This window comes from Ipomoea triloba, chromosome 4, assembly GCF_003576645.1.
Source record: "Ipomoea triloba cultivar NCNSP0323 chromosome 4, ASM357664v1".
Classification (NCBI taxonomy): domain Eukaryota; kingdom Viridiplantae; phylum Streptophyta; class Magnoliopsida; order Solanales; family Convolvulaceae; genus Ipomoea; species Ipomoea triloba.
In genome coordinates, this window is record NC_044919.1 from 20,771,676 (window position 1) to 20,795,807 (window position 24,132).

Below are 24,132 nucleotides of genomic sequence, written 5' to 3' on the forward strand. Positions count from 1 at the left end.
CTTGTACGGTGAACTCGATAAAAAAGGGTCTGATTCAAATAAGAATTATGTTTCACCCATACATCTAGACAAGATTATGCTCTACCCACTCAGCAACTCCAAAACACTTTATAAGATTAAGATTTTATGTAATTGTAAAAAGTAGAATCTTTATAAAGGAGAACCAAGTGCCCAAACTATTGAAAGTTAAATAATAAATCAATGATATTGCATGGAGTAAGAATAGATAGATATAAGAGGGGAATAAGGTGATGGAAGTGTTCCTTCCTCTGGGACAAATGATTTAGTAGCCACTTGCAAGCTGTCCAATGTCCATATTGTGTGGATAGTCATATGTAAAGCCATCCCATGAAATGAAAGGTCCAATGAACACAAACCACTTGGCTTTTTTCTTTTGATGCCCCTTTCACCTGTCCCATGATTTATACCTCCTTTTGTTATTAAGTTTTGTAGTTTGATGCAGGCAAACAACATCACTATGGAATAATTTGTGTAGTATGACAGTATCGATCTGCAGCTTAATTAATATTCACAGCTTCAAAACCTTGTCGAACAAATATCAGAAACATGAACATGGAGGTCAAAGACTTAGAATGAGTACAAAGGCTGCTGATGCACTTATGCTGTTCAAATACACTGCCACCCAGCCACCACAAGGCAAGAATATAATGCAGTGAAGCCCCAGGCCCAACCACATAGATAGTCATGTTATTTTCATCACCCCACCACTTGAATTCAGAAGAAACTGCCTGCCTGCCTGCCCAGTCGTTATACCGTGGACCATGGATCATGGCTGATACTGCAGTTGTGTTGAACAGATACTCCAGTTGTGTTGAAAGGGAACTGCAGTTGCGCGGAACATAGGCCATGTCATCCGTTTGGAACTGCAGTTGTGTTGAACGGATGAACGGTCTCTGTTCCGCGCAACTGCAATTTCCTTTCAACACAACTGCAGTATCAGCCATGATCATGGTCCACAATATAATTTGCGCTCCCTGCCACCACGCATTCCAACATATACATTCTTCACTGAAGCTTATCAATCACTCATTCTTTCAAAAAGGAAACTAACAAATCTTTCTTATTTTATTATACTTCATTCATTGTTCATACCTACTTGATATGAAAGGTTATGAACTTCACAGTTCAAACCAACCATGGGGAAAATATGATAGAGTACACAGGAAAAATGATTTGCCAATCTCAGTAGAGTAATTAAAAAGAGGTGGAGTTGTTGAGTCAGCACACAAGACTGTGTTACCTTTGTTCTTCTGAGAGAGGTGGCTATTCCCGGCCCTTGCCTGCTAAATTTCAAATCATATAAAGATGAACTTCACCGTACCCCAAAAAAAAAAAAAAAAAACAGTCAATATTCATCCATTCAAATGCCATAAACTTGTAATGGGCCAAACTCTAATCATGAAGATGCACTGTACAAAGAGATGCAACTATGTCTATGAAAGGAAATATATACAAACTGTTGCATGCATTATGATTAAAGTATAGAGTAGAATCATACTAATATTTCAACCTGTCTATTCTTTTCACTCCAAATTAAAAGTGAATAGAAAATGCTACTATAAGTGGGGAATCCAAGTATGAGAGTGAAAAATGACATAAGCATTGTCCCCTCAAACACCAAGCACAGTCAGTCATTAGGTGATGAGAGAGAGAGAGATATATTTAAGTCAACATTTCAATTCCTCCAACTAGATATCATTCTTATTCTTTTGCTCTCTTATCTTGAGCAAAGTTAAAGGCCTAGGGATTATCATATCCCAAGCTAAGGTCCTCTCATCTCCCTCCTCCCTCTATTGAAAATTAAGGAGGAAAATTAAAGGAAATTTCCAGCAGAATGAGAAGTGATGAGGGGTCAGTAGGAGAATGGTTGAGTTTAGGCCTGGGAGAAGGTGAAGGTGAAGGTGAAGGTGTGCCCCCGCCTTCTTCTTCTTCTTCTTCAAGTCCTAATTAATAAGGTATTTTCATGTAATTTCTGTATGTGAAAGTTTTACAGCTCACAAGCATTAGGTGGGCACCAGAATGCTCACAAGAGGGAAAGAGGTGCATTGTTCAAGTCTGGGAGGATGATGACAATGCCATTCCATAATCCTCCTATGTTCAGATCTTTGGGTGTTATGCCTCATTCAGTTCAGCATAAACCAAGCAAGCTTAAGGGTACAAGTATAACAACCGCAAGGCTAATACTACAAGCTTCTCTATGTCAGCGCTGCCGCCTGATCCAATGGACAGACTCAATGTGGCCGGCCAGGAAGTTTTTGGTTCAATCCACAACACCACTCATCAAATCCATATAAGCTTCACCTAAATCTGAAGCTGTAAGCCTGCATGTATGTAACTATTACATACTATTCTCTTCATCCATCTCATCTACTTACCTTCTACTGCAGTCCACGGAACTTCAACCTGAAATTCCACTTACTTTTAAGAGAAGCAAAAAAAATCTTAGAATGCCAAGGACAACTTTAAATGTTTTAAGCTAGCTTTTGTACTAGGTAGTAAAGCCTAAATGCAGTGTCTATTTTGTATTGCTGATAACCTAAAACACTTATCAAGCATCCTAATCCTCTGCCAAGCCTGGGCACAACCTCATTCAATTGCAATTTTTGTGATCAAATTGCAACTACTATTTCAAACTTCAAACCCTCAAACCCCTTTTCTCTTTGTGCGGTGGTGGTTCACATCACTCATGAAATCAGTGCTTCATCAATTTTAGCAGATTCCACATACAAGCCCACTAAAGACCAAACTTCTTTGGCATTTCACACGTTCCTGCATACTTCTACCCATCTACTTAATTACTAAATTCTCTTTTAAAATATGTGAGGAAATGCAGAGTGCTATCAAGTTCAAAAGCTGACTATTAACGTTTAACAGTAGCTAATGCGTTAAGACTTTAGTTATATATCACAAATGTAAATTGTGCATTTCATATGTAAAGCATATATGTGCCCAATTGCCCATACTGACTCTTTCATCATTCATTCTGTTAAGCGTTTCAAAGATGGCTGCTGTAAAACTTTTTTTTTTCTCTTTTTTGCAAATGGCATCCTGGTTTTTAGACTTCTAGCAAGTATTCTTCCCATAAAATATAAAGGTTTAATAGCACATAATACTCTAAAAACAAATAATACTCCAACCATAACACATACAACCAAAACAAACAAAATTAAATAATAATAATAATGGCCGCCTAGTTAGCCAACCGCATAGAAGGCCAATTTCCCATTTTTCCCATCATCCTATGGACACCTAGCGCCTAGGCCGATTTTTACAACATTGGTCCACACATTGAGATCGCATTATCAAAGGAAGAAATTTGTCAATGAAATTTATGGATGCACTCAACTAAGCTTTTATCCGCATGGGCCAACCCAGAAAGAAAAGCTTGGACGCCACCAATACCGTACCATGTTAGAAACTAAAATTGGGCAAAACCACTCAATTGGGTTATTATCTACATGGGCCAAACTGTAAAGAATAAAGTCACATGTGAAAATTAGCTAAGGTATGGAGCCAAGGTTTTAGCTAAGGGCTAAGGCTTAAGCTAAGGAATTAAAGAATTGTGTCAGGAAGTAGATTTGCATTAAATGTTTGCAGGAATTGTAAATCTCAATGCACACAATTCTAGGTACAAATCTAATGCTAATATTCACTTGGGTTTGCTATAAATAGGCAACCCATCTTCATTGTAAATCATCCCATCTCAGATAGAAATTTGTAGCATAGCAAAGTATCTTTAGAGAGAGATAGAGAGTTATATTTGTAACTCCTGTTGTAATATCCTTTTGCCAATACAGAAAATGCTTCTTCAAATTGCCTTATTGTGTGTATGATTTATTCTAAATATTACACTAGAAATATTCTCATTATTTCCAACCCAAGTTGCTATTGTAATTAGGTGTTGTGAACCCATATCGATCCTAACAAGTGGTATCAAAGCCCCAGGTTGGTTCATAGATATATTGTTCATGATTTGATTCAAGAACACCACTTACAATGGCATCAAAGTATGAGATTGAAAAGTTCAATGGGAACAATTTCTCATTATGGAAAATGAGAATGAAAGCAGTTCTCATGAAAGATAACTGCATAGAAGTAATTGGAGAAAGACCAGGCGATTTCACTGACGATGCCAAGTGGACAGAAATGGATGGCAATGCTATTGCCAATCTTCGATCACTTAGCACTTGCTGATGAAGTACTGTCAAGTGTGGCAGAAAAAGGTACATACAGCAAAAGAGATATGGGATACTCTCATAAAGTTGTATGAGGCCAAATCACTACACAACAAGATCTTCTTGAAGAGGAAGCTATACACTCTCAGGATGATGGAGACATTCTCAGTAACTGAGCACATCAACACTCTCAACACTCTATTTTCACAACTCTCAACGTTGAGTTATAAAATAGAAGTGAATGAACGTACTGAAATTTTACTCCGAAGTCTACCGGATTTATATGATCAAGCCGGCGCAAAAAAGAAGAAGATAAAGTTGGCTTATTGTGTGTATGATTTATTCTGCTATTTGTAATTAGGTGTTGTGAACCCATATCGATCCTAACACAAACCACACTAAAAGATTTATTCCAACCAATTAGCTAGTCTAACTCATGACCTTATAAACTTAAATGTTCTCTCTTATATTTTCAATGTGGGCTCTTAACAGAGATGAACATATAAAATCAGAAAGGACATTACATTATGCGCAGGCACTGAATAGACAATAACAGGATAAGAAAATTATATCACTTGTGTGAATTCCTTAGATTGTTCATTGCACAACCACTTAGACTACATATCATAGCTTACATGGTATCTGAAATATTGATTTCTTCAGTTCTCTGCAGAATAACCGGAAGCCTTTCACTGATGATGATTGGATGACTATATGCAGCAGAATCAATAGGTAATCCTTTCTGCAGAAATTAATTAGACCAACAAGAGATAAATGTTAGAAGCAAACTTCAAAGTTAAGCAAGTACAAACTCTCAACTGAAAAATGGAATGGAGACATAAATGCAATTAAAAGTTTAAAACCAAAACTAAAACAAAAGCAAAGTTCATTCATCGCACTCTGTTATACAAATTTTAACTGAATAAATCCTTACAGCCTAATTATTATGGCTGAAATGCAAACAAACACACCCTACAGTACAATGGAAAGTGTTGAATGAATAAGTGGGTGCCTTAGATTGTTAGAGAACATTAGGGCCACCCAGAGGGAGAGAAATAAGTTACAGAATAAGGTTTCTCTACAGCAGCTTTCACGAAGAATAAGTGATTTTCCATGCTCCACAAAAGCACAATGCATACGGGTACGTACCCCATCAACTCTAAGCTGTTAGATACCCAATTAGTCAGTCAATAGGAATAGACGCGGCAAAATTTCAATCAATCAATTCTTAATTGTGAACTTGTTTGGACAGACTAACTCACCCAAAAACGCAGCAGAAGGAAACCAACCACTAGGCATGACTCACTGGACAATTACAGGGTGTATTACTTTCATGAACTTTTAAATACTTTTAAAGTGATGGATTTTAATTTACTTTTATAGAGTTTTTGTAAACTTTCCTAGAATCTTTTAAATTTTTATAAACTTTGTAAGAGTTTATAAATATCCATAGTATAAACATTTATAGACTTTTAAAAACTTTTTTCATATTAAAAAGTTTACAAAAGTCATTAAAACTCTAAATTGAATACACCCTCACAAACATTCCATAACTTCTATTAATATATTATCTATAAATTAGTGCATTGTAAAAAAAATAAATAAATAAATACTGATGTCACAACAATAGAGTATATTATTCATAACGAAAATATAATCAATTTTTATAAATATAACTAATAAAAATATCTCTTGAACTAATGAAACAAGTAATGCTGAGTAATATAATTATCAAAATGTTTAGAATGAAAAAGTACAAATTTTGCTTCAAAAAAAAAGTACGGATTAAAATATTCATCATGTTAGTACAATTATCTTTGATTGGCATTGATTTCCTCTTCTCCACAGTTAACTTGCTTAAACCTCCACTACTATCACGCCATCCATTTTTTATGGCATCAACCATGAGTTGTAATAACTCGTTACTCTCCTGAGGTGCCATAATGCATAATTTCCATTAACTTTATTTTTACTTTTACTCTTTTCTTGATGAGTATCTCCCATTTATAATTACTATAAAATAAATAAAGAATCTCTTAAAAAAATTCAACTTAATACAAATAATATATATATATATATATATAAATTAATAATTAATAAACATACAATTATATAAAATTATAAACATATTAATTAAATAAAATTTAAAAATTATAAATTAAAAAATTTGCAACAAAAAATTTGATTGAACATAAAAAAAAATATTTATGAAAGATTTGAAACATACCTTAAAATTGATGAAAAATTTGCCTAGTTTAGATAGAGGAAAAAAAGTCGGTAGAGAATGTTGAAAAGTTTGGGGTTGGAGGGTTGGATTTCATCTATTTATATTAATGAAGAGAAAATCTATAGAAATCCTATTCTGACAGAGTTTGTGAAAGTCAGTAACTTTTTGAATACCAGTAGACTTTTAATAACTCTATAAAAGTCTGAATCGAATACCTATATACTTTTAAAGAGTTTTGAAAAGTTTGAATTGAATACAAGTAGACTTTTAAAGAGTTTATAAAAGTCTAAATTGAATACCACCAAACTTTTAAAGTTAATAAAAGTATTTAAAAGTTCATGAAAGTCGTGATTGAATACACCCCCATAAAGATCAGTCCATCATTGACACTAAGGTAGAAAATCAAAGTCAATGTTTAAGTGCTATTCCACTATCAGCTAATTCATCTTCATATAAGACATGCAATCTGTTAAAAGTTGGAACAAACATTACTTGTGCTGTCCACAAGGTATTGAATCATCGGATGATAGAGTTGCTACCTCATAAAAGGAGAATAGGTTCCCTTAATGCAAATTTTGTCCTCCCACAGCTGCTTTTGTTCAAAGTTCCTCTTTCATGCTGTTCACAGCAACAGCTAGCAAATATAAATCAAACTCAAGGAAAAACTAAAAACTAATGAGCTCATCAAAATCTCTATAAGGCAATAATGGAAGAGGTTACTCGATCTGAGAACAACCTTAAATATGGAATAATTAATCTTATAAATAAATCCACAATATAACATAACAGGATAACGGATCATTAATCAATTACTAAATTCTTATATATGCAATAAAGGGGCTGTACATACCTGAGAATTTATTTCACTTCCACAGTATGGTGTTGTGAAGGTTTACTGCAGGAATCAAGGAAAAGAATGATCGAATTGTTGATTTGAGCTAAATTCATGTCAACTTTCAAACAGCCAGAAGTCAACAGTGAATTTGCTGGAAGTCTGAAAGTATGTATCTAATAGCAATATCCTATGTTTTTCTACTTAAGCATTATACTCCAATGAGGCCTTTGGATGTAATGACGGTATAAGCTTGGAATTGCATGAGATTATAAGATTAGATAAAAGATGGAAGTGAATGGGACACGGTTATTAGGTTGAGAGAAATAGTGGGATTATGCACTAAATTTCAAAATAATAAAACATAACAAAGCTAGGTTGGGGAGTGAGGAGGTGAATATGTTAAGAGGTAGTATGTAGGGAGGGATTGAATCTCCCACAAGATGCCAGGCATTTAAGCAAAAAAGGGACTTGGTGGGATTGGACTCTAAATGGTGAATTTGTGAAAATATAATGAACTGTGCTGATTTAACACAAGAGGATGAGACTCTTTCACTGAAAATGCTAATGCTACGTACTTCTTAGTGACTTGGATGGAGTGTTAGAATGGAATTTCATTTTCAATCTCGATTCGATCATTTAGAAAGAAGTGAAAGAGAAACTGAATTTCCATTTTGCAGCTGCTGGAACTAACTTCATCCACATGTTTAAGAAGCAGTGCAGATCACAGAATTCTCCCCAACTGGGATAGATGTTTCAAGTCTTTCTTCCCATCTCTGCTATTAGTCTCAGGAAAAAATCCTATGTTTCATCCGTTATAAAACAGAGGCTCTCCCTTCCTTTAAAGTTTAAACCAGAGCTCAACAAATTAAGAATTGAAAGACTTTGCAGTGTGTTTTCTAAAAGCTGCAGTTTGCCACCAATTTAGGGGCATTACTTTGCTTCAGCTGTGCATTCTTTTCAAAAGTTTCCTTTGCTTCTTTCACTTGAGCATTTGGAATTGTTATAGGGCCGTAAGAAATCCTTTTCCTTCTTCGAGTGCTATTGTAGTTGAATGTTGTGTCAATTTTTTATTTAAAGTAACATTTTTTTTTTCTTTATAGAGAAAAAAATTCTCTTTATAAAAAGTTAATTAATTACTCATAAAATTAGTAAATACAGTAAAATCATAAGGTTAAAAATAAAATTAAAATTTTAAAAACAAAATAAAATAATGAATACAAGAATAATCATGTAAAAGAAGAACCTAAGAAATGTTTAATCGTTCTTGTGAAGACCAATTAAAAACAGGAGCTTTTATTGGAAAATGGCAAAAGTTTAAGCATAGAAAGGAAGAAATAAAACAATAGTCATGTTATTTCAAAAAAAAAAAAAAAACAATAGTCATGTATGTCAAAATTTATAAATGAGTTAATATCCAATTTAGTATTTAGTCCTAAATGTTTTTTATGCTTAATTAAATTCTGGATTTTGATGATTTTACCTAATTGAATTGTTAATTATTAGAATCAATAGTTAAGTAAAAAAAAAAAACTAATATAGTCAAGGACTAAACGGGATAAAATTACTATAATCAATTATTAAATTGGATAAAATCACTATAACCAAGCACTAAATTGGATATTGCAACCCATTTGGTTCGCGCAGAAAATATTTGAAGGAAATGGAATTGAAATTCCAAGGAAAAATATTACTAGGAAAGATTGATTCTGTTATTTGGTTGATGAAAAAATTATTGAAAATATTGATTTCATTGGTTGAGGCTTAATGGTAAGTAATAATGAATATTACGACCAAAATACCACTACACAATGATAATGATAATAAAAATAATACTCCGAATAATTGACAACTATCATGTAGTGTGATGACATAACATAAAACACCATGAACCAAACAACATAAAACACCATTTTCCTTAACTTTTAAGAAAACTTTTTCCTTGAAAAATGTTTTCCATCCAACCAAACACTCCCTCTTAGTAAATAGAAAATTATCAAGTTATCCTAACAAATGACTCAATTAGGTAAAATTATTGAAAATAATGACCTAATTAAGCACAAAAAGACGTTTATAATTAAATAAAAAAAAACAGTATAATCAATAACTAAATTGGGTATTAATGTTGTTTGGTGAATTAATGTTGAAAATGCTGCAAATGAAGTCTTTATCTTGTGTGAACTGGAAGGAAATAGAATATGGTTTTGAATAAAAGCACTAAGCCATTTCCACCAAACAACCCAACCCAATCCAATATAACTGATGAATAATTCCTTCCTTCAAAGTAGCTGATTTGATAGGATAGGCCATCACTAATTGAAAAATACTGAAGAAGATTGAAGATTGAAGAATATACAACCAAAATGCCAACACTATCACCCGCAATAGTTCCTATCACCAGCTTGTTACTTTGGCCCTGTTTGGTAAATGACTGTTAGCTAATTGGGTTGACTGTTTGAGTTAGAAAGTATAATTTGTTGATAACATTAACTGATTGTAGAAAGTTGTTTGATAGATTAGCTGTTAGCTGATAGTTGTTTGGTATAATTTCTTTTCTCAAAAAGTTAATTGAAAAGGCTGCTTTGAATAGCCTTTTGAATTAGCATTTTAGAGTTACAAAAAGATTATTAACCAAACAACTAATAGTGGCCAAATAAGCCAAAATTGGCTGATAGGCTGATTATTAACCAAACAGGGCCTTTTTCCCCACCCCAACACAACAAGATGAAGAACCAAGTGCAAAACAAGCAACTTTTTCAGGAAATTGTACTAGTCTTTGTCATGATATTTCTTACGAATTTTATATATTTTTTAAAAGGGAAAAGGGTCAGATACACCCATGAACTTTATATAAAAAGTCAATTAGGCCCTTGAACTTTTAAAAGTTGCAATTAAACCTATCAACTTGTTATTTTCAAGCATTTAGACCCAACAACAGGTTAATTACCTGTAATAGCAGGTAAGTTGTTGATGTGGCAATTGTTTCAAATAAATAATAAAAAATAAATTTATATAATTTTTTAAAAAGAAGAAGATGGCAGCCATGGCCGTCCATCTTCTTCTTCATTTTTTTTCCCCTAAACTCTCACATTTTTGGTTTGCCATTCCTCTCTGTCTATCCCTCTCACTCATTCAAAGCCGTTTTTGCATTTCCGGCCTTTTGGTTTATTCCCCCAAAATCAAAATTTTGAGAATACTCTTTAATTGCCCCAAGTGTGTTTCTTCCCTTCCCTTTAATTCATATTCAAAAGCTCGCTTGTTCTTTTTCTCTTGGTAAGGAGTCGGAGGGCAAGAAATGGGTTACGCCGGAATCGCTATCCGGGCTCCTCTGAAACCGATATCAACAAAGCGGCCGCCTCCTATAGTAATGCAGGAGAGTGAAGAGTCATTGTCGGAGAATGGATTCTCAACGACTCCGACGGCCCTGGCTGCCATGGGGAACTAATTTTAAAAATAAATAAATAAAGAGGATGGCAGCCATGGCTGCCATCTTTAAAAAAAAAAAAAAATTATTATTAAAGGTGGCAGCTGCCGTCTTCTTCTTCTTCTTTTTGGTTAATATTAATTTATTTGGAAAAAAAAATGTCATATGAGCAGCTTACCTGCTATTACAGGTAATTAACCTGCTGTTGGGTCTAAATGCTTGAAAATAACAAGTTGATAGGTTTAATTGCAACTTTTAAAAGCTCGAGGGCCTAATTGACTTCTTATATAAAGTTCAGGGATGCATTTGACCCTTTTCCCTTTTTAAAATAATAATAATAATAATAATAATAAATAAGGATGACGCAAAATAGCTGCAAGTTGACAGTTCTTTGTACATTATGTCTCTGTCGAAAGGCAAAAATGACAGCAATTCAGTACCATCACCCAATCATGCAGGGTATTTTCTGCACAGAGAAAATATGTATGTACATCCTACTGAAAAAGGAATAGCAAGCGCATCAGTAAGGTGGTCAAATAAGAAAGTTCAAGAGTTTCATTACAAAAGACCCAGTGCTTTATACAGGAATGATGGAACACATACATACCTGACAAAACTAGGCAGATAAATGCCACATACGCTTCCTTCATCTAATAAAAAATATTCTCACTTCTGTACAACTGCAAAAAAATTTTCAACTCCTTAGGTGCTTTCCTGCAAGAGCATGGAAAGCCTAAGTTTAATTGCAAGCTCATATGTTATGTTATGTTATAAATCATAACTTATAATAGTGCAAACACAAGTGTACGTTTTAGTTGCATGATAGCTCCATAACCGCAAAAGAGACAGATATATGTTTAAATTTCATGCCTAAGAAACAAATCTAGCTAGCTCCCAAAGTGAATGAGACAAGTTAGGGTGTGTTTGGTTGACAGGTTTAGCTATCAGGAATGGGTATCAAAGTCATTGTTATTGTTTGGTTGATAGATTTTTAGAACACTACTATGGGTTTTTATTACCTCCTTAATTGCAAAACCCATTCCCTAATAAAATAAGGGTTTCATCCCTTCCTCCTCAGCTGCTTCCCCAACTATTAATAATCATTCCCATTCGACCCTACTACCAAACATGCAATACTTTCACCAAAACCCATTACACCATTACCAAGTATTTGATACCCATTCCGATTCCGATTCCCATGTGCGAACCAAACACATCCTTAGTTTTTCAATTGGATGCAAGAAAAATACCCTTCACAGGCTTTAACTACACTAATAAATCTAACTGAAAGCTTTCTACCTTATTTCTGCCCAAGTAGTAGGTAGTTAGTTTACAGGTAACTTAGAAACTATGCTCAGAATCTGGCAATCTACCATAGTTATGCAAACAACAAACTCATTGACATAAGAATTTGGCACCAGGAATGTCTTATTTATAAAATAATTTTTTTAAAAAACAATTATCATGTTTTGGTACAGATTTCTGGAATAAAACCTCATTTTAACAAATATAGTAATAAGTTGTAGTATCATCCTAACTAACTCACCTAAAAGCTATCACAGCAAAAGTGAAACGGGATCCAAAATTCCAAATAAACTAAATTTCCTTGGTAAAACTTTTCATGATTCAAAGAATACATAAACTCCTAAGGCGGAGAGCCAGAATTGTGGCCCAATGTAATATTACAAGCTATTTCATAACAAGTGATTGAGATCATGTTTACAAGTCAGGGTTCCAGAACTTGCCATATACATTCAACAAGTACACAAAAAGGTATAACTAACCAGAGGAAATAGAAATAGATTAGTTGCAAACCTTTTCCAGCTGGATATCAGGTAGCCCTTTGTGAAAGTTGGTGGGACATAATTTTTGTGAGGGCAATTCAGTTTTCTGTAATGCTTTAGAACTAACACAGTCACTGCTGCTATCCATACTTGATGCCCCAAAATACAGATGGTTGAGTGCTGATCTAAGACGCTGATTTCTTAGAGAATAATAGATTTTAGTTGCAACTGGATGTGGAACATCTGAATAGTGTTTGCAGAATTTCAGTTTCACAAAAACATATAAATAATGGAAAGTTTAATGGGTACGCTAGTCTCCAGAGTTGACATATGCATCTGGCTGAAAGATTTCATGTCTTTAAAGTAAATGCAGATTTTGTTTCCTGATACAGGTCAATCCATTCCAACCATAGATATTAGATACACAGGTTACCTGTGATAGCGTGAGCTTTTGCAGGCATTTGAACCCCAACAACACAATTGCAAATTTGCTCATTTTTTGTACCGGACCTTGCCTCTTCACCTTTATCATTATATATAAGAGAAGGTACATGTTAGTCAAGCTCTTATAAACAGAAAATTCCAAGAGATTGTACAATATGAACAATATTAAGATTATATCCAACCAAGGTAATATATGAAATCTTGAGAGTTGAGATAGCCAAGAATTATAGGATCATGTTTTTCTGCAATATGAAATCTAGAGAGTAAGTATGAAGAACTGATCTACACTGTGTCTTACAAGGAATTGTCTCTAGTGTAGTGGTACTACAAAGACCATAAGTTACAACACTTGCTGCTTCAAAATTATCCAATAGCTGTGCACTCCCAGTGGCTGGCCTAAAAGGATAAAGAATGGCATTACACTTTCGAAAATCATATCTGTGAGCCTAATAACCACTATTCTGTCGGAAATAACTGACACATGCACAGTAAAACTTCCCATCTGCATTTGTAAATTTTAAATGAAGTAATCATTTAGTTTACAAGAATTAATAGTAATGATTAATGTATTCATATGAGTATTCATGGAGAAGTGCTGTATGTCTATGACATGCATAAAATGGGTCAGTGGGATGAGATCACGAGGCCCCAGGCATCATGAAGGGCACTGGGAAAGATGTCACTACCTTACCTGTTACCTCTATTTTCAAAAAGGTTGTTTGATGTATAAATTAAGTAAAAAATAATCAATATTTTAAAAATTTCCCCAAAGCTCACATATCTGCACAAGCAATTGAGAATTGATTTCTTACTGAATTAACATTTTCACAGAACCAGTTCTCAGTTCTCTATAAACAGCCAATCCCTCGTGCTGAAGAAACTGTTTTCAAATAGCTATAATATCTTAAGAAAGAAAATAAATGAGAAGAACACAAATAACTATATACATGCAAACCAGCACATGCATGCATAAGATTTAAACACACACATACAATCTATATGACAGAAGGGTCAAAAACCAGGAAAATGCAGTGCTCTTCTAGGCCATTGACTGATGGATAGTTACAACCAGAGGTGAATGCCTACATCTTGGATCGTTTTGTTTGACGTGATTTTGCACCTTTTATGCAATCTATAGTTGCAGTACTGACAGCAGAACCATCTGTCAGAACAGCTCCATCCAAGTGCGGTGAACTTCCTGCAATAAAATAATATACTTATATACAGAGTGTTGAAATGTGAGAAGCAATGAAATTACTGTTTAAAATTCAAGATTTTTCACTCCAAAAATCAAGGGGCAGATCTTCCAGTGTTAAGATGGGCCAAACAGATAGGAATAGAAAAATCCAGCAATTCAGAAACTGCACCTGGCAGGGTAGCTCATTTATTTTTAAATTAAACCTATTAGAATCCAGGTATTTGTTATTGACCTTTTGTTAGTGCAAGGGAATGGTATAGCCCCCTCTAAAACTTCTATCTCTTGCTCCCTTTTTCTAAAGATTCTTTCCACCCCCGATCCCCACTAGTGTTATGTGCTCACATCACGGGCAAGAAAACATAAGGAAAAAAGAACAAAGCATAATAGTTGGAAAAGGAAAAGAAGAAAACATTGCGTTTGCTCGAGAGTTGAGACCCAAAACTCCCTTAGACCCTTTTTTGGGTTCGAATTTCTGCCTGTTCTATTATTCTAAATAACACACCCTTTTATAGGGTTGATTACAAAGATTGCTAAATTAAGAATGATTAATTATTTGGTAGTTTCCAAATAATTAAACTTCCTAAAGTAATTCAAAAACTAAGAGTAATAAGTTAAATAACTATTCAATAGTTTCTAAATAACTATTCTGTAATTTCTAAATAACTATTTAGTAGTTTCTTAATATCCAAACTATGTAATGTAACTGTAATAAATTAAGACTTCCTATCATGGCCCCAACATGTATCATAGAGCCATAAATTTTTGTCATCAGGCAGGCACGCAAACACTCAATTTCTATTGAATTTCAAGTTGTCCAGCACTAAATTGCAGCCCCAGTTCATAATGCAATAGTCAAGACAGTGAGTTTTAGCATAAAAAAATGTTAAGACAAGTAAAAGAAAGTATGACTGTGAACCAAAAATGTTAATGGGAAGTATCATTAAGCCAAATGAAATGAATGAGAAGGAAATTCTAATAAAGTATAGGAGTGATACTTTTTGCTTCAGCAAGGATAGTTGAGGGAACCTTCTCCTCCATATTGGAATCTAATGCAGAAAAATAGGCATCACCAAATGATTGTGGCTTTTCATTCTCCCTGACAGCCACAGCTTGGTCTTCGGAAATTAAGGATTAAAATCAAGTGAGAACAATAGTTATCTGATGTAACAAATAGTACATACTTTTCATGACTTAAAATGAGATCTGCAATAAGCTTTTAACAGTTTTTGTTGATAAGATGAATTTCCATCTTAATAAATTACAAAATATTTTAGAGCCTAGTCTAAATTGTACCATTGTTCATCAATGTTATGGAATATATATTTAATATATGGAATCTCTATAGATTAGGCAGTCTTATGGATTTAGGTAGGTAGACATATGGAAACTTGTTTCCTATTCGTAGTCTTCTAGCACCTATTTATAGGCTTTGTATTCTCTTTTCTATATGACAGTACAAGACATCATATTCAGAAATCCTCTCTTTACTTTAGTAACAATCAAAAAGGGGTAGAAAGGATACTTGAATACGTGTTGAGTGACTTTCTCCTCTGTTTCCTTGGGGGTTTCTTCTGCCTTGTGCCGCCATCAAGCTCTGGAATAATTTCATCCACAGAATTTAATGACTTGCAGATCTCTGAAAGAAAGATAAAAGCAATAGTTTTAAGCAAAGAGGCTCTAGAATTAAAAACTAGAACTAAACTTTATTTTATTTAATTTCATTATGAAAGCTACACACAAAATCCAAATTTAAGAGAAACTTTTCAACTTTTCCACATAAAACAAATATCAACAAGTGAATGTTTGTAAACAGAATCTAGCTAAATAAAAGAAAAGCACAGGCACAAAAATAAGTTACTACAAAGGGAAAGGAAGGAACCTGCATGAGCAACATATTGGCTGACCTTTATAGGCTTCTTACAAGAATTGCAACAAACCTTGAAATACATATTCAAATAATCAATCATGCACAAACATGAGAAGCATATGAAATATCATGGAAGTTATATTACAAAGTTTAGCCAGTGTATCAGTCTATCAAGTTATAAATTGATAAAACTTCTATACATCGAGTATATGAAGAGTTGTCACTGCTATTAGCCTATGACTAGAGCTTCACTTTGACAGATGTTCAATGTTCATTCATTCAACTTCTAAATATTATGTTCTGATTGGTAGAAATTTGGTATCTTAGAGAAGATGTTGCAGGAGCCATGTAGAAGCTGAATACTATGTTATGGCCGGCCTTGGCAACATGTGAACTTATATGGCTAAAAGTACTTACTCCAAGAACTATGTACAATGCCGTGTGGCAAATGAAGTCCATGTGCAATAACCAAGCAACAGTGCACATTGTCTTAAATCCATCCTTTCTTGATAGACCAAACATATAGAAACTGATTGTTGTTTCATCCAAGAGAAGATCTTATCTGGATGCATTGCTAATAGCTTTTCAATTTAGCTAATTAACTTCAAGACATCCTTACAAAATGACTTAGAGACCCTTGCATTGACTATTCTTGTAACAAGATTGGCGAATATATGATCTACATGTTCAACCTTGATATGGTGTGTTGGATTGTATTAGTTATACTAGCCATTTTTATGCACAATGTGAGAAAGTTTAAGCCCAATATTAAAATCATAATCCTGTTAAAATTATTGAAGAAAAAAATAAAAATATTTATCAATAAAAAACTATTTTAAAATGTTACTTTTAACCATCAAAGTCATACTTGTGAAAATCCTATATTTTGGAGAAAATATACAATTTGGTGAATAAAAAATTAACTATTACCATATTATTTTTGTTTATAATGGAAAAAAAAGGGGTAAGTAATTCAAATATGAGAGCTAATATTTGTGGAATGAAATTAATAAAATGACTAATAAATATGATATGATTAACTAGATTGTCATAATATTTGCTTTAATAAATGCTCCTTAACTATTACTCCATACTATTTAAATTTTAACAGGAGTTTAACGGAGTTATAATGGAAATACGGAATGAGGGAAATTATGTCCAGCTAAAATGTATTTAAGCGCAATGTACAGATCTCTTAGCACTAAAAAAGGGTCAAAACCATGAATATAACCTAGATTCACACAAATAACACTTTTAAATATTAGTTGTATACTACATCATTACTTAGGTCATTATTTTGTAGCTTTAGATGCTGAACATTTCTACTACAAATTCCAGTACATAGAGCTCTGCTTCTCTCAGCCTTTTTTCACAAACTATGGGTTTTCTCATACTCTAGTTAAACAAGAAACAATAATACTGGAACATGGTAAACTCAAATCAATCCATACAAGGAAGGCAAAGTGCGCAAGATCATACATGAAAAGGAATCTCTCTCTTTTCTCCTTTTTAATAATGAACAAAGAGAATGGTCGAATAGACAAGGCCAAAGCAATAAATCCAAGGAAAATGAAGGAAAAAGGGTGGGAGATCATATAAGAAACAGAACCTCTCTCTTTTCTCCTTTTTAATAATGAAGGAAAATAATGTCCAAGTGATCAAGGCCAAAGCCATAAATCCAAAGAACCTGAGGACTAGAGGTTAGATGCTGGCACCACAATGCCAAAAAGAATAAAAAACAAAAAAAAAAAAGAAATACAAAAACAAAAACAAAAGATCAACATGAAATATATGGGATGGACATTTTATAACACAGTTTGTTGATAGAAGTAAAAAGTGCACGTCTACAACCCTTACCAAATGTAAAGGATCTGTCATTGGCCTCAAGCCAAATACATGCATATCTGCCAAACCAACAGAATTCAAAATATTAAAATAAATAAATACACAAATAAATAGTAATGGGAGTAGATACATAAACTCAACACTGGATTTTATATATTTTACTTGTCTTTCAGACTTCAACAAAGTTCAAGACTGGAGGAAATTACTGTAATAGTTTTCATATTGAACTGAGAAAATTAACTGAATAGGACTTCAGAGAGTATGCAAACCCTCTAAAGGCATCAATTTGCACAAATCTCATGCTTCATGGAAAATGTTTTTTTTTTATTCTTTATACGCAGTTCTCTATTTTCAAAAAAGGGCATGGTTCAGATAAATCATATATATGTATGTATGTATATGTATATATATATATATATATATATATATATAAACTCAGGACCAATTATAGCCATCAATCTGGGATGATCAACAGGTGTAAAATAAGGGAAAAGCAGGGTGGCATTTTGGTAAATATTTCAACCTTAAAGTGCACCATGCAGCAACTACAAGTGCAATTGCTGATAACAATGCACTGTACTGTTACATATCAGAGATTGCACTTGTTGCACAATGAACTTTTAAAATCCCAATTTTGGGTGCACGTTTACGTATCAACAGTTGAAATTGTAGTTGTTGCTCATTGCATGTTCATAGTTTTCACAGGAAGCATGGTTACTTGATTATGTGTGTGTGTGTGTGTGTGTGTGTGTGTGTGTGTGTGTGTGTGTGTGTGTGTGTATATATATATATATATATATATATAGAGAGAGAGAGAGAGAGAGAGATTTATGTTACTTGATTATGTTTACTCCTAAGAGAACCATATAGATTTTATTGTGAAGATTATAGTTTCTAAGCTAGAATTGCTTTATTTTGTTCCTTAGATTTGCATATTAATGGGAAATATATGAAGAATGAAAATTAGTCAAAAACACAACATATAAACTTGTAGCCAAATCAAGATCCAAATTAAAACCTACATTTGCTTATCCATTCTTGCCTAGTTGCCTCAAACTAGCAAAATAGCTTGACAACAAGATTACCTTCTTCATCAATCAAATTTGCTTCATCTGCCTCCTTTAGTTCTGTGCAAATATATTGAGCAGCTAACTTATGGCGACCAACATCCTCTGCCAAGCCAGGAAAAGTCAGAAAAATGAAAGGTGGAAAACCTGCAGAGTAAGGTAGCCTAGTGGGATAGGATTTAATTTACAAGATAGATCAAATTTCTAACATAATGGTTACCTGAAATAGTCTGTGGGATACGTCCAGCTGCCAGAAACCTGGCCATGACTGCCATTCTCCCAGTTCCAAGCGCACATACCATCAAATTGTAATAATCTGTAAGGCAATGTACTGGTGTAATCTTAATTATTGCTAAGATTATCAATAATTTTGCAAGAAAAGAAAACAGAAGAAATAGCATGGAGAATGAATATAACAATGACACTTCCAACAGGGTTTCATCATCACTCCCATGAATCCTGCAGCTATTTTTATATTTTGGCATGATTGTTGGTTTCTAATATTATATGGTATTGTATTTACAGGATAAAGCTTATCATCAAAACTCCAATTAAAGTGCTTCAACTAAATGTCACACTTAGTGATCAAAACCATGTTACAAATTTACAAAAATAAAAGTAAAAAAATTTATGTGCCAAAGCTTCAATTCAATTTTCATGAGATGATTCCAATACATAAAACCTTTGCTTGTTACACACATGCTACTATCCCCCACATAAGTTTAATATATTAGTAGGAATGCAAAAAGATAGTCAAAAGATGCAGGCAAACATATGAAAATTGCAAAATTTAAACTTCCTTTTGGAGTTCCAATTACTTTCTTTGGATAATTATTGTATATAATTTGAGATCAATAATCTTTAAGGAATATTTAGTATTGAAATTCTGAAAACTCTATGCATTATGTAAAGAATTGGACAAAAAGAAAGAAGACAAAGGAATGAGTGAGAATAATTGTCTCCCAACCTATGTCTTTATTACTGTACGATAAGCAACCTATAATTACAAATCCTACAACCGGGGGATTTATATGATCCCAAACTGATACAAAATTACCTAAACATTTATCTTACAATATTCAACACTACTTCTCAAGCTGGATCTTACATGTCATAAACTCCTAGTGTGTTACATATGTATTCTACCAATCTACCATTGAGCAACTAAGGGACTTGGTGAGAAGATGTGCAAGTTGATTATCTGTAGCAACAAATGTTGTGACAATTTCTCCTGATGCAACCTTCACCAAAGTGATTTAGGAGCACCATTTCACAGGATTTCATGACTTATGATACCAGTTTTAAACAAACAAAACATTTATTTTCCAAAACTATTCATGTAGATATGGGAGTACTTTTGACACTTTTTTTAACTCATTCAAAATTAAGAAATTATCTCAGGTTTCTCTAAATCTTTCCCAAGCAATCATATGCAATGCTTTTCTAGGTAACCATATTTCTTTAACAAGCCAATTGTTTTTAAGAAAACTTGAGCCAGCCATGATTTGAAAAACGTAAGTGTAATAGACTGTACTTTTGGTGTGGGGGGCATGCCTGTAGACAAAAAAAGAATCTGCATTAGAGTAAGCACACTCCAGGGAAAGAGGAACCCTTAGCAAAAGAGAACTAATGAAACAAAGTGGTTGTTTACCCATACCACTACTTTTCTGTGCATAAATTGTACCAACTTTGGACCCTTCACATTATATATTGCTTTTGGCCATGAACATCCATGGCATCCTAAGTCACAAGTCCTTCTTGACTAGTCATAAGAACAACAAATTAATATTTTGTATGCACACTTACAAGTGGAAATGAATGAGAGAAAAATGAAAAAAACAATTAGAAGTATGCTCATCAGTGGAGGTATCAAACTTCAAACATGTTTGTTGGGTTACATTTGGGCAGGTTAAACTTAGTTGAAGAAAAATTAAGAGGGCTTAGTATACACATAACTAAAGATAGAAAGCTTGTCGGTTGCTTTAATTTTGAGTGGGGTTGACGAAAGAAGGGTAGTCCAAAAACAGGCTAAGAGAAAAGTAGGTCAAAAGGGGTGGGAACATGGTTAGCTAGTTTTAACCTAGTTCCAAATTTAATATTTTCATTCACATTTTATTATTTGTGACTAAAGATATAGAGCTAAAATATTATAAATGAAACAATGAGATATAACAATTTATATTTACAGAATTTTGCAAATTAGAAGTCTACAACTAATCATTTATGAAAAAATCTTCAAGCTCAACAATACCACAAATCTCAATAAGTCCGCCAATATTCACCAAATAAATTTGCACAGAAAACCCAACAACAGCAACACCCACACTGATACAAAATAAAAGTGAGATTCGAAGCTAAAGTCTTATCTTAGACAAGGGACTCTATATACCAACTCAATAAGATGGGTGTTGGAAGGAAACAACATAGACTACTAATAATAAGAAGATTTTTTAGTTATTTAATTGGGGGGCAGAGAGACATTAAGAGGCTAGAACTAACAATCACTCTAAAACTTGAAATATTTATGCATGGGAATGAGTTCATAATCCCACAATCACAATCTGGCCTGGATCCAAGGCAAATGGTTTAATCATGATATTTGGGGTGCCAACCTAGCTAATGACAACAATCAATTCCAAGACATCCTAATCTTAAACCTCACCAGCAAACATGGGATTGTGAGCCAGAAATACATTTGCAATCTGAAGGTTAAACTGTAGACTATAGCTAACCAGTATTTACCCTCTGTTTATGTGCCTATAATCACTAAAGAGAGTGGCACTAATGTTAGCTTCCATGTCACCTGCTTTTAACCTTTGCTTCTCAACATGGTTTGACCCTTCATTAAACTAAAGCAATTTCAACCCCCCTACTTCACCCGGCATAGTTACAATGTTACCAAAACACACAGGCAAACAGCATAATGCAGCACAAAAGACACAATACTTACTGTAATTGACTATAACATCGTGCATTTATTCAATACACCACAAGAACTCAGAATAATATTTCATGTCAGCATGAAACTTGAAAATGCATGTGAGTACAACCTCATTTTCACACACATGAAGGTGGAAAACAATAGAAAAAACAATGAATCAAGAAACCCATTGATTGGTAAGCAGTCACATTACCGAAACCCAATTACGACGACGACGACCGCGAGGAAATCCGAGAAATTCCTAAAAACGCCCGGAGCAGGAGAAGTGGAAAAGATCGAATTGGAGAGGAATTTGAGGAGTTGGAGAGAGAAGTATGCATCAAAGAAATGGAAGTGAATTGAGAGGCGAAGAAGAAGTGCAATGTCGATGATCCTCACATCACCTCAGAGAGAAGAATGAGAAGAAATTTGGAATTTTCTTAAACTGGGATTGAGAGAGCAGTTGGCGTGGGATAGCAAGATCGGAAGCCAATAGGAGAGGCGCGTTTGGATGCGCGTATTTTTTCGGACGTCTTACTTTCTTTCTTTTGCTGACACGTTGGATCTGGTTTGCTACTTGCCTACTTGCGACTTGCGAGCCCTTCCTTCAATCTTCAAACTTCAAATTTCCAAGCCTTTCCTATTACGAACTTATGAGTATTTGTAAGAAAAAGAATCATATTCGCCCCCAAGTTAAATTGAATAATACAATTAGGTTTCTCAAATAAAAAAAAAAAAAAAAGTTTCATTTATATCACGATTCACCTAAACGTAAAATTGTTTAATTAAGCTTCAATTAGGCTTATGACATTGTTGCCGGTACCTCAGACTCTATTGAGGCAGCCAAATGGAACGCCATATGGAAACTAAAGATCCCTGATCATATCAAAATGTTCCTATGGCTCGTTAGACACGGCAGACTAATGACAAATAGTAACAGAGCCAAAAGAGGACTTACCCCGAACGATAAGTGCTAGCACTGCACAAGTGAGGTCGAAGATATAGACCATGCCTTACGTTATTGCATCACAACAGATGAAGTTTGGAGGATCATTCTCCCTGACTTCCATGTCAAGAACAGATTGCAGCCGCTAACACACTAGCTGGACGAAGGAATTAGAACTCGTGGCAGGTCGAACAGCCCATGCAGCAATGCGATAATATTTGCAGTCACTGCATGGTGGGTGTTGAAATGGAGAAACGAAACCACCTTCAATGACCTCCACCAACCACTACATGCTAAGATTGCTTGGATAAAGGCAAAGGTGGAAGAAATTGACAGTGCGTTTAATAAGAATAATCACCTTCAAGCCACGGATACCCACTATAACTGGAGTATGATGTCCTGGACCTGTCCAGGGGAGGGATTTGTCAAAGTCAATGTTGATGGAGCGATTGATCTATCTTCAAACAGAGCTGGTTGCGGGGGAGCGATCAGAGATTCCACTAGCCGGTGGAAAGGAGGTTTTATCCATAACATCGACACATGTTCTATCCTGCATGCAGAATCCTAGGCGCTACTCAGAGGGTTGCAAATAGCGAGATCACTTGGGCTCAGGAGAATAATCCTCGAAAGTGACTCCAATGAAGCTGTCCGATGCCTATCAACCCCCCATAATGATCCGAATGGAGCTTCCAACATTATCCAGGCATGCAAGCAAGAGATTCGCCACTTTGATCAGGTAATCCTCTCAGTTGTGGCTCGAGAACATAACACGGTTGCTGACTTCCTAGCTAAGCTCGCCAAACAAGCCCCCTAGGACTGCATGCACTGTCTCACCTCCGAATGGAGCAAGAATGCTGCTGGAAGAGGACGTCGCCGGCCTCTCACATTGGCGTCTTGTTGCTAGTTAACTGTTTCTGATAATACTTTGTTACCATTGGGTTCCCCCTACCAGTTATAAATAAAAAAAGTTTAAATTAAATATCTAGTAGGTGAATTTTTTCCAGCTTGACATGTGTCTTTTTAAATATTTTTTATTTTTGTTTTTTAAATTTTATTTATTTATTTATTAAGTTTAAAATTTTTTAAAAGAGTACAACCACCGACCTTCAATCGTGGCTACCGCGAGAATAGCTATAGTTGTCCATGAAGGAGGTAGCCATTGGTTGTCTTCGCTAGACAGTCGATGGTTGTACTCTTTCTTCTTCTTTTTTTTTTTTTAAAAAAATAATAAATAAAAAAGTTTTCTTAAAAATAAAAATAAAAAATATTTAAAAATGACATGTATCAAGCTTGGAAGAATTGACCTCTTAAACAGGTTGATTTGGAATGATTTTTTTTTTTACTTAGAGGATCTAATTGTACTATCCGATTGACTTTGAAGT

The 24,132-nt window shown here is 34.2% G+C and overlaps 1 protein-coding gene across 8 annotated transcripts; it reads right to left on the reverse strand.

Moving 5' to 3' along the window:
• Positions 1-11,033: 11,033 nt before the first annotated feature.
• LOC116015047 lies at positions 11,034-22,397 on the reverse strand. Of its 8 annotated transcripts, none has more exons than XM_031255042.1 (15): positions 22,019-22,397; positions 20,542-20,641; positions 20,419-20,438; positions 19,105-19,200; positions 18,903-18,989; positions 17,830-17,876; positions 15,985-16,042; positions 15,628-15,741; positions 15,101-15,220; positions 13,994-14,105; positions 13,206-13,303; positions 12,897-12,986; positions 12,495-12,706; positions 11,287-11,393; positions 11,034-11,176 (listed from the first exon to the last, which is right to left on the reverse strand). In XM_031255042.1, the coding sequence occupies exons 4-14, from the start codon at positions 19,184-19,186 to the stop codon at positions 11,382-11,384; spliced, it is 1,032 nt and encodes a 343-aa protein (XP_031110902.1). In that variant the 5' UTR covers positions 19,187-19,200; positions 20,419-20,438; positions 20,542-20,641; positions 22,019-22,397; the 3' UTR covers positions 11,034-11,176; positions 11,287-11,381. The 8 variants fall into 8 exon arrangements, with proteins under 8 accessions (XP_031110902.1, XP_031110896.1, XP_031110898.1 ...); XM_031255036.1 differs by having other exon boundaries at positions 18,903-19,031; XM_031255038.1 differs by having other exon boundaries at positions 18,903-19,031; positions 20,536-20,641.
• Positions 22,398-24,132: the final 1,735 nt, after the last annotated feature.

What these genes read in the sequence shown, in the direction of transcription:
- LOC116015047 (XM_031255039.1), bottom strand. Translation starts at nt 19,186, where the DNA reads ATGGTATGTGCGCTTGGAACTGGGAGAATGGCAGTCATGGCCAGGTTT. An exon ending in TATCCTTGCTGAAGCAAAAA is followed by an intron (nt 14,106 to 15,100) that starts GTATCACTCCTA and finishes ATTTTATTGCAG; the next exon opens with GAAGTTCACCGCACTTGGAT. An exon ending in TACACTAGAGACAATTCCTT is followed by an intron (nt 12,987 to 13,205) that starts GTAAGACACAGT and finishes ATAATGATAAAG; the next exon opens with GTGAAGAGGCAAGGTCCGGT.